Source organism: Balaenoptera musculus, chromosome 11, assembly GCF_009873245.2.
Source record: "Balaenoptera musculus isolate JJ_BM4_2016_0621 chromosome 11, mBalMus1.pri.v3, whole genome shotgun sequence".
In the NCBI taxonomy this organism is placed as follows: domain Eukaryota; kingdom Metazoa; phylum Chordata; class Mammalia; order Artiodactyla; family Balaenopteridae; genus Balaenoptera; species Balaenoptera musculus.
In genome coordinates this window covers 102225788-102235975 of record NC_045795.1, presented here as the reverse complement: position 1 = coordinate 102235975, position 10188 = coordinate 102225788, and the positions used below count along the sequence as shown (strand labels likewise).

The 10188-nt window shown below is 63.9% G+C and overlaps 1 protein-coding gene across 1 annotated transcript; it reads left to right on the top strand.

Moving 5' to 3' along the window:
- Nucleotides 1–8595: 8595 nt before the first annotated feature.
- On the top strand, nt 8596–9767 carry LOC118904475 (histone H1.10). The gene has a single exon (XM_036870652.1). The coding sequence runs from the start codon at nt 8706–8708 to the stop codon at nt 9345–9347; it is 642 nt and encodes a 213-aa protein (XP_036726547.1). The 5' UTR covers nt 8596–8705; the 3' UTR covers nt 9348–9767.
- Nucleotides 9768–10188: the final 421 nt, after the last annotated feature.

Here is a 10188-nt window from a genome sequence, read left to right as displayed (position 1 = left end):
CCGGAGCCGCGCAGCCGGTGGGCTGTTGGGAGGCGGGCGCGCGGTCTCCATGGAGACGGGGCGGGGCGCGCGCCCAACGCCCGCCGCGGGCCGAGCGCAGTTGAGCGCAGTTACCCGCCCGGCCGTCCAGCCGCACCGGCGGGGCGGGAGGGAGGCGGGCGCGGAAGGGCCGGGGATGCGGGTGAGACCACGCGGCGCGCCCCTGAAGCCTGGAAGGGACTTGGGCAGCCGAAAACGCAGAGGCTGGGCGCCTGCTCCCGCTCCCCCTGGCGCAGAGACGAGCTTCCTTTCCGAGCATCCCGGGGACCTTTTCCGTTCAGTCCCCTCCACAGCGATTGACCCCATATTGACCCGGCCGTGGTCGTTGCTCACCCTAGGGGTGAAGACTGTCCTTCCCGAGAACTGTCCCCGCTCCCCACACAGAAAGCTGCCCCAAGCTCTCCCGTTTGAAATGCTAGTTCCTCCACTGGAGCAAACCGCTCACTCGTCGAAGGCCTAGGGTAGGGGGGAGGGCAGGGGAAGGTGCTGTCTTGGCCCTAACCCCCAGGCTCTCCGGACGCGCAGGTTAATACCTTGGGCAGAAAAAACGGGCCGAATTTCTGTACTCCCTGTGAGGGCCCTTTCTCATTCACTTATTCAAACAAATGTTTACTGAACATCTACCATATGCTAAGTACAGAGAATTCGGTGACCCACACACCAGACAAGCTGACTCCAGGTGGGGAGGAGAGACTAGGCTATAAATGCAAAAGCTCAAGTAGTGATAAGTGCTTTAAAGAAAAACTTGTCAAAGTGATGGTGAAAGATGGGGGTGGGTGGCCCTACTTCAGACGGGGTGTTTAGGGAAGGCTCCCCTGAGGTGTTATTCACCTGACTGGCAACGAGGAATAGGGCCTGAGAGTCCAAGGAGGAGGGGACAGCAGCACAAAGACACCGCGTGGGGTGGGCCGGCTGTCCAGGGCGGGGACAGGAAGGCAGGCCGCATAAGGCCGTGGAGAGACGTTTGTATTTTATTTTAAGTGTGATGGAAAGCCGCCCGCGTGTTTGAGGGGTGGGCAGGATCTGATGGGGTCCAATGGGGGCTTTGAGAAAACCTTGGCCTCTGTGAAGATCTGGCAGCAGGGAGATCCACTCTGAGGCTTTCTCAATCTTCTGGGGCAGATGGTGCCTAACAGGCAGGTCCAGAGTGAGCTTAGATGCCTGAAGAGTGCTTGGGCCTCCTCCGGCTGCCCTTCTGCTGTTCCCTGGCTCCGGGGCCTGGCCCGGATGGAAAGATTCTGCACCCAGACAAGGCTGGAGCTTGGCGAACACCTGTCCTCATCCTGGGACCTAGCCTTGGCCTTGCTGTCCTTCCCCCGCCCCTGGCTAACTGGACAGATGAAGGGTCAGGAAGGGCAAGAGCGCTGCGCTGGGAATCAGAGTTGGAGCGCAATCCAATGGCACCGTGTGAGCCCTGCCTCTTCTCTGGACCTCAGCTTCTTCACGTAAGATGGGGACAGGGCAGACAGGACGACAAGACAGGGTCTAGGGGTCCTTCCCACATCGACGGTCCCAAAGCGTTCAAGAATTAATATCGGATTAGAGGGAAATAAAGTAAGGGAACTCATTTTTGGAGAGCCGTTTATGTCAAGCTCTAGACTAGGTGTTGGTCTGGTGGCTTTTGTTTCCCCCTTTCACAAATATAATTCTGAGTCCTGACGGACCTAACTCCTGAGTTTGGAGCTAGATTCCTTTCTAGATTCTCATCATTCAATGCTACACAAGACAGACAAGGTCTTGGGGGTGGGGGACAGATGCTAAAATAAAAGATCCTTTAGCTACAGAAAACTTATGAGAAAAGGAATCAGGATGACAGGACTGAAGGAGCTGATGGAAACCAAACCAGGGGTGGGAAGTGGGCTCTGGGAGGGAGGCCGCGGGGAGGGCAGGGGCGCCAGGACGTAAAGTCGAAGAGGTCAGCAGGCCCAAGTGCTGCAGGCCAGTCGGGGAGTCCTGGAGGGTCCTGAGCGGGGAGGGCGGGGGCCCGGGCTGGGGGGGGCAGCCCCCCCGGACAACGGCAGTTAGGGAGCAGAGTCCCAGCCTCTCAGGGCAGCTGTGAATTGTTCTTGACCAGGAGAGAATGTCGGGATCGCCAGTCACACTGACATGAGCGTCTGTGAGCCTCGCAGGCCCCGCGGGCTCTCGGCTCGGCCCTGGGACCGCGCAGGCTCGCACTGGGACGGGAAGCCCGCCAGGGTTTGACTCCCATCTCATTCATTCAACGAATATTTATTGAGGACCTACTACGTGCCAGGCCTCGTGCAGCATGGGTTGACCAGGTCCCTGCTCTCCTGGGGGTGGCAGGCATGAGAAAGCGATAGGTGGTGTAAGACCAAGTGCTAGAAAGTGGGGTGGGGGGGGCCGCCTTGAAATGAGGTAAACAGCAAATGCTCTGCCATCTCTTCCTGGCCAGGGGTCACCGGGGACCTTACCCAGTCTCTCCTGGGTCCCGGTTTTCCGCCGCAGGCAGAAACGCAGCCCCGGCCGCACAGGATGGGTGGATGCCCGGCGCCTGGGCCCAGGCTGCTCTCGCCCCCTTTAGGGCTTTGCGGGTCCCCCCGCCCCGGCCCCCGCAGGAGTGTCTCCACAGCTGAGGCTGCTTGTAAGAAAGGAGATAAAGCCATGATTCCCTTGTCGGCGCCTCTGCCCCGCAGGGCGACGGTGGAAGACGGTTTCTTTGTCTGTCGGGTTTTGTCCTGGTCGCCGGGGCCCCTCCCCAAATGGTCTCTCTATCGCAAACCCGCCCGGGCTCCTCGGGCCTCAAACTCCGGGCCTTCTGGAGAAGAGATGTCAAGCTCTACCACAGCCCAAGGCTGGAAGACAAGTCTGGCCTCGCCCACTGGGCCGGCTCCCTCCCCGGGGGCACTGGAACGGGCAGCCTGGGTTCCAGGAAACCCCTGCCCCGCAGACAGGGGGGCCGGGAGCCCGCGTCTCCTGGGCCAGGAGAGTCGCCGGCTCCCCTGTCCTTGAAACAAGGGCCCAAACGCCCCCCAACTCCACTGCTCCCCCCAGGCCTGGCCCTGCCAGGCAGAGACCCCCGCAGGGGAGGCCCCTGGGGAGGCTGGGCTGGGCCGAGGCCGAAAGGAAGAAGGGCAGGGGAAGGTGGGGAGGGCAGAGCCAGGCTGTGAGGGGGGCAGGATGCCACGTCCCTTCACGCCCCCAAAGGCTGGTGGCCGCGGCCCAGAAGAGACGGGGTGTCGGGAAGCCCTGAGGAGGCGGCCAGGTCACGGGGGCTGGGGGGATGGCGGTGCCTGAAGTGGGGTGGGGAGGTGGGGACACACACAGGCCAGGCTGGGGGGAGTCACAGAAGCCGGGATGGGCGCTCACGGGGGACGCGGGTGCGGGGAGGAGGGGGCGCTCGGAGGGCTGCACGGTCGGGGGGCAGCAAGGCTTAACTCGATTTGTAACAGTGAATCTGGCGGCTAGTTCTGGGCTCGTGAACAAAGGACAGTCACGGAAACACCTTAGTAACAGCCCCGCCTGCCCCGCAGGAGGACACGACCAGACGGCTGGCGCTGCAGCCATTCAGGACAGGCCACCTGGACGCGGACCCGGTGTCCAGAGTCAGCGACACGCAGCCCTGTGCACGCACAGCTCGCGAGCTGGGGGCAAGGGCGGGAGCTTTGCTTTCACTTCTCATCCTTATACTCCCGTTGGGTTTTATACCACAAATAACTTCACCAAGAAAAAACTACCCAGCACTTAAAGAAATGAAAGGAGAGAAAAGTAAAAGTCCTGGAGAAAGTCCCCAGCTCGGGCAGGAGCGGCAGAGGGAGGTGGTGGGACCCCTCCTGGAGCCGAGCCACTGTCCACGCCCCAGGGTACGGGCTCCAGTCTCCACGCCGCGCCTCTGATCAGCACTGCAGGCCCGTCTCTAGGTTGGGGTCCTTACTCGAAACCCACGTTCCTCAGTCCCCCGGAGGGGGGCCTCCCTCACTGTGACCCTGACACACAGCGCTAGGCGGTGGCAGGTTCCGCCGGGGTCTGGCTCCTTCCACACTGAGTAGCACCTAAGTCCCTTCTCGACAAACTGCACGTTAAGGACAGCAGCACCTTGGGGGCGTCTGCAGCGGGGGACCCTGCGGGGAAGCAGAGGTGGTGGGCAGCCGGGGCCCCCGGGGACAGGACAGGACGCGGTGGCAGCTCAGTCCCCCGCTCCACCTCCTCTAAGCGTCAGCATCAACTCGTCCGCTCCTTTGATCTCAGCCTCCCGCCTGGCGGTCCCGCCCCCGCCCCGCCGCTGGCCCTGGGGGTGAGGGGCCAGAGGCCCTCACCACATCCCCATTCAGGGCTTCACAATACACATTTGCATCTTAAAGGCAACCTCCCCACAGTCTCGTCTGGTGAATTCCCCTTTGTCTCCCCTTAAATACTGAAAAGCACTTAATGCCTCTTATTTACATTTTAAACCCCAAACTGGGCCCAGCCCAGGCTAAGGCTGGAGCCAACCTCTCAGTTTAAAGCACCTTCTGGGGAGACAGACCCTTTGGCCTCTTAACTGTTACCCCAGCAGCCCGGCCAGAGCCGACTGGGCCTTTCCTACAGCAGGCTGGAGACCCCACAGCCCTCTGGGCCTCCCTGCCCGGGACTCCTGCCCAGGCTGTCAGAAACACTCCGAGGTGGAGGTGCCTCTGTTTGCCCTTTTGTGCGTGTACCCCTTATACAGATGGCAACACTGAGCCCCCCCCCCCGGGACCCAGGCAGGTGGGTCACACAGGGAGTTTGGGGGAGGGGAGCTCCTGACTCCCAGAGTCCACCTTCCTGCTGCTGCCTCGCCAAGCAGGGTGAGCCCGGGGCTGGGGGGCCGGCAAGGAGCAAGGCAGACCCAGCTACGCTCTCGGAGCCCCCCCAGAAATAGGCAAAACAGGGTCAGATGATCGTAAGTGCTATGAAGAAAATAAAGCAGAGTAACGAGACAGGAATCCCAGAGAGGCGTCTTGGCCCGGCTGGCCTGGAGGCTGCACTGAATGGGCTCTGGGTGAAAGGAGCTAGCCGCACAGCAGGTGCGGAGGCCCCAGGGTGGGAGCCCCTGGTGCGTGGGAGGAACAAAGAGGCCGGAGAGGGAGGGCGGCAAGCGCGGCGGCTGGGGGAGAAGTGCACGCAGGCACCTATGGGTTGGGGGACAGGGGAGAGGGAAGAAGAGATGAGGAGGGGCCCATGCTTTCTGCAAGTCTGGGGAGGAGCAGGGTTGCAAGAGAAAATGGGGAGTTTTTGTTTCAGCGATGACACAGAAGAGACACTTTTTAGACGTCCCAGGGGAGGCCGCAGGCAGTTCGTGGCCGCCTGTTAAGTCGGGAGAGAGACAGAAATGGGCGTCACCAATGTATGGGTGGCGTTTGGAGCCCCAGGACTGGAGAAGCCTGCCTAGGGAGAGTGGACCCGCCCAGAATATGCACCCCCGGCCCTGGGGAAGGGGTGGCCCTCTCCGCCAGGCCCTGGCCAATTCCAGGTGCTCCTTTTCCCGTATTTTGGTATTTTCCCATTGGCCACGTGAGGCCTTCCCCACCTGTGATGTCCTTAGAAGGATGGCAGGGGGCTACCCAGGAGCGTTTGGTTCAAGAGGCATCCCTTAAGGCCTAGAGTCCTGGAGAACTGGATAAAGCTACTAACTGCCACCCAGGCCTCAGTGTCCTCACTTGTATAATGAGGTCACTGGCAGGAAAGCACCTCCCTGCCCACTCCCAAAGCCTAGAATTAGTCTCCCTGAGCCCTGGGCCCCAGGCAGCAACCCCCTCTGTGCAGGCCAAGGAGCCTACCAGGGCCGGCGTGGACTCTTGAGCCTTGTCTGCTGTGTCCTCCCTGTGGTCTGGGCCACACTGCCCTGCCTGCGTGTGTCCATTCTCTGCTTTGATTCCTTCTCTCCTCCAGTTACGGCAAGAGAGCCTCCCAGCACCCCTCACTGAACTGTTACTCAGGCCCCGCACCCTCTGCCCACTCCCCCCCAACCCACCCCGGTCAAATCTTCCGATCTTTTAAAGGGAAATCTGAAATGTGGACTGCATTTTTACTGAAATCGCCTGATTTTTAAATCCTGGAACTAATTTAGGTTTTAGTAAAACACCAGACGAAACAGGCAGGGTCCAGGCAGAGGGTCTCAGAAGCCGGCTCTGAGGATCAACCAGCTTCCTGAGGGAGCTGCACTGGACAGACCGGCCCTTCTTGAAACTCTCTCCTCCTCGGCTTCCAGGACACCAGCCACGCCTGGCCCTCCCTTCCTCTCTGACCGGTCTTCCTCTGTCTCCAATGGGCAGCCTCCCTCTCCGGCCAGCCCCACGTCCTTCCTTCCCTTCCGATGACCCGGGGAGACAGCCCTCACCCCGCCTGCTACTGCAACCAGCTCCAAATTCGCATTTCCAGCGACCTGCCCCCCTCCACGGCGACGGCTGGGCAGGCTTCGGTCAGGGGTCCTTCGGGGGTATCACCCTCTGCTCTCCCTTTGACCTTTCAGAGACCCAAGCTGGAGCCCCTCTTGGCAGTCAGCCGGGTGCCTTGGGCCAGCTCTCGTGGGCGCCCCTGCCCCACTCCACCTCAGTGCGCCCGGGTCCTCCCGGGAGGGCCACCACGCCCACCCCCAGCACACCCACCCTCTGCGCACTCCCGGGGCTTCTGCTCCCAGGCAGACCCCTCGGGGGCACGGGGTCTACACCTCGCTGCTTCTCACCCTGCATCTTCGGAACCCGAGGTCTTTGCTCAAGCCATGCGGTATCTGCAAGCTCCTTGCCACTGCTCCCCATTCCTCCCAGGGCTCAGCTCTCACAGACCCGTGTGTCCCCCCACCCCGCTCCCCCCCTCCCCCAGTTAGGAACTTCGGATGGTGTTTCATCACCTGGGCTGGGCTCGCTAAGCAGCCCTCCTCCCTGGGAGAGGGGCTTGGCCTTCTCTGCAGGTGCCCGGGCTGAGATCCATCCTCCCTCTCCTACGGGCTGTACTCTCTGCCCCCTTTTGTGGCTCAAGCCCCTGATCCCCGCAAACACCCCACCAGCCTCAATTTCCTTCTCCCCTGGGGCTTATTCCCCAGCTTGTCGGAAAGCAAATGGGGGCCGGACAAGCGCTGTGACGGGGGAAGCACAGACCGCTCAGGGGGCCTGCTGGGTCAGAAGGCCCGAAACGCGCCCCGCTTTTTTGGCTCTCACGGCCTGCAGCTCTCTTCACCCCTGGAGCTCAAGTCCAACCGCACCCCCCCCCCGCCCCGTCCCACCACCTCTCCTCCATGCTCGGGCCTCAGGGGACTGTTTATCCTGCCGTGGCCGTAGGATCCGGGCCTAAATCACTCACCCCAAAGGGATCCTCCCTCCTCCCGGAGCGTCTCCCCGTGGCCTCAGCTCCCCAAGTGGGGGCTCCTTTGGCTTCGAGAAAGATGGTCCAGCGCCTCCTCCGCACCCCCAATACTGGACACAGCGGCAAGGCCACCAGATTTGCACAAGCCTCCGCCTGGTACCCGGAGAGGGAGCCCCCGCTCTCAACTGCGCTCCCCACATGGGAGGGGGAGGGGTGTGGCCCGGAACGAGGAGCAACTCCCCTCCCCCATCCTCTCCGGGAAACCGTCCGGGGTCCGCGGCCTCCCTCTCTCTCCCGCCGGAGCCACCATTTGGCTTTGGGGGGAATGGTGGAGGCTGCTCACCCACCATAAAATGGGGCCCTTGTAGCATCTGCGGCGGGGGCGGGGGGCGGCGGCTAGGAAATGTCCCCAGAGAAGCACCTGCGGTCCTCTCCGACGCCTCCCGCGTCCTGCCCAGGCCCCCGAGGCCTAAGGAGACCCCGGGCGCGCAGGGGAGGGCGCCAGCATCCGCTCTACCCTTGCACTCTGGCGGAGACCCCCCTCGAAGACGTCCCGGCTCCCTCCACACTGCCCCAGCCGACCGCGTGAGGGCGTGCCCTGTGTTAGTTCGGACAAATTAAAGCGCGTCCAGCGGGCAGGCCCGGGCCCCCCCGGACGCGGTCTGGGCTTGGGGACCCGTGGACCACTCTTGGCTGACGACCGCCGAGCTCCGGGCCGCGGGGCCTCCCCGGGGGCCCACGCTATTCGGCCCTAAACGGGGTGCCCCCCTCCTCTCGCGCTACCGCAGCCTAGGGTGCGTCCCTCCGTTCCCCTCTGCCGAGCCCTCCCTGGGCGCGGGCCGCCTCTCCGCCGTGCCGCAAGCTCGGGCCCTGTCCGGGGCGCACGGCGGCGAGCGCGGCGGCGCCGGGGAGGCGCGGTCTGGGAAGCCAGCGGCCGGGGAAGGGGCTCCAAGAAGCACAAGTTGGCGCTGGCCCCGGACCAGGCTGTTGTTGTTCTCAACGTGGTCCGCCGTAGAGCCATAAAAGCGGAGCGGGGCGCCCTCCTCGCCAGAGCCCAGCGCGCACGCCCAGCAAGCTCTGGCGGAGGCGGCAGCGACGCTCGCGAGGCCGACTAAACCCGCTCCGAGACGATCCCCGCTCTGACTGCCTCGCGCCGGACTCCTGCGCTCCGGCCGCCCCCGCGCCGGCCCCGGCTCGGGACCCCCGCTCCGGCCGGCCCGGCCCCCACCCCAGCCCTGCCGCCCGGCCCCAGGCACGGCCGCGGCCGCTCCCGCCTGGAGCCGCCGCGCGCCCCCAGCCCCCCGGCGCCCCCGCGGCCCCTCGCCTTCCTCTTCCCGGCGCGGCCCCCGGGCTTCCGCGCCCCGCCCGCCACCAACCCGCTCGCCACCATGTCTGTGGAGCTGGAGGAGGCCCTGCCGCTGACGACCGCCGAAGGGGCGGCCAAGAAAGCGGCTAAGGCCAGCGGCTCGGCTTCGCTGTCCCCCTCCAAAAAAAGGAAGAACAGCAAGAAGAAGAACCAGCCCGGAAAATACAGCCAGCTCGTGGTGGAGACCATCCGCCGCCTGGGCGAGCGCAACGGCTCGTCGCTGGCCAAGATCTACGCGGAGGCCAAGAAGGTGGCATGGTTCGACCAACAAAACGGGCGCACCTACCTCAAGTACTCCATCAAGGCGCTGGTGCAGAACGATACGCTGTTGCAGGTGAAGGGCACGGGCGCCAACGGCTCCTTCAAGCTCAACCGCAAGAAGCTGGAGGGCGGCGGGGAGCGGCGCGGAGCCCCGGCGCCCGCCTCCGCCCCGGCGCCTGCTGCGCACAAGGCCAAGAAGGCGGCCCCGAGCGCGGCCGCTGCGCGGCGCGCGGACAAGAAGCCCGCCAAGGGCCAGCAGCCCGAGAAGCGCTCGCACAAGAAGGGTGCCGCCTCCAAGAAGGACAAAGGCAGCAAGGCCAAGAAGGCGGCAGCCGCGGGCGGCAAGAAGGTGAAGAAGGCGGCCAAGCCCAGCGTGCCCAAAGTGCCCAAGGGCCGCAAGTGAACGCGGGGCCCCGGCGCCCACTTTTCCACCCCGAGTGCACGTAGGTTTTGCGCGGGGCACCGGCCCGGGCCGCCGTGCGCGCTCCGACTTACGGGGACCCGGCCCCGCGCCGACCTGCCCATCCCCCGCGTGGGAGCGTTTTTTTGTTTGCTTTAGATTTTTGAAACGGCCCTGGCGGTGCCCCTATTGGCTCTCGCCCTTGGCAACGGCTGTCGCCTTGGTTACCGGGCACCGAAGGCCGCGCCGCGCCTGCGCGCGAGGACGAGGATGGGCGCGCAGCCCTTCCCGCCTCCGCCCTCCCTGCCTCCGGGCGCGCGTCGAGCAATCGCGCGGGGCGCGGGGCCGCGCGGCGCAGCTTTTTCTCGTCGCCTTTTTTGGGACACAATAAATTGGGCACAATAAATTGTTTAAACCTTTGAATCGCTCTTGTTTTCTTCCGAGTGGAGTAGGGTTGGGCGCGGCCTCCTCGGGGCTTGGGCTGGATGGGGAGGTGGGTCCCCAGCACCCCGGATCCGTTAGAGGTGCAGGCCCGGAGCCCGGCACGAGCGGGGGCCGGTTGGTCCCCAAGGAAGTGCGGAGTTTACCTTGGTAGATGAGCAGCTGGGTCCACCGCCTGGGGGGGGGAGCGGGGGCTTTGCGGGGTCTGCGGGTTAGAGACCCTCAGGTCTCACAAAATCACCGCACGCTGGGCCTTCACCGAGCTTACTGACTCCGAATTCAGAGAGGCTTCGTGTTGCTGTGACAGGGACAGTGGAGCCGGGTTCTGGTTTACTCACCACTAACTGAGGTGTAGTCTGAGCAAGGCTCTGACGCTCCCGGAGCTTGTAAATTAATCTGGAGT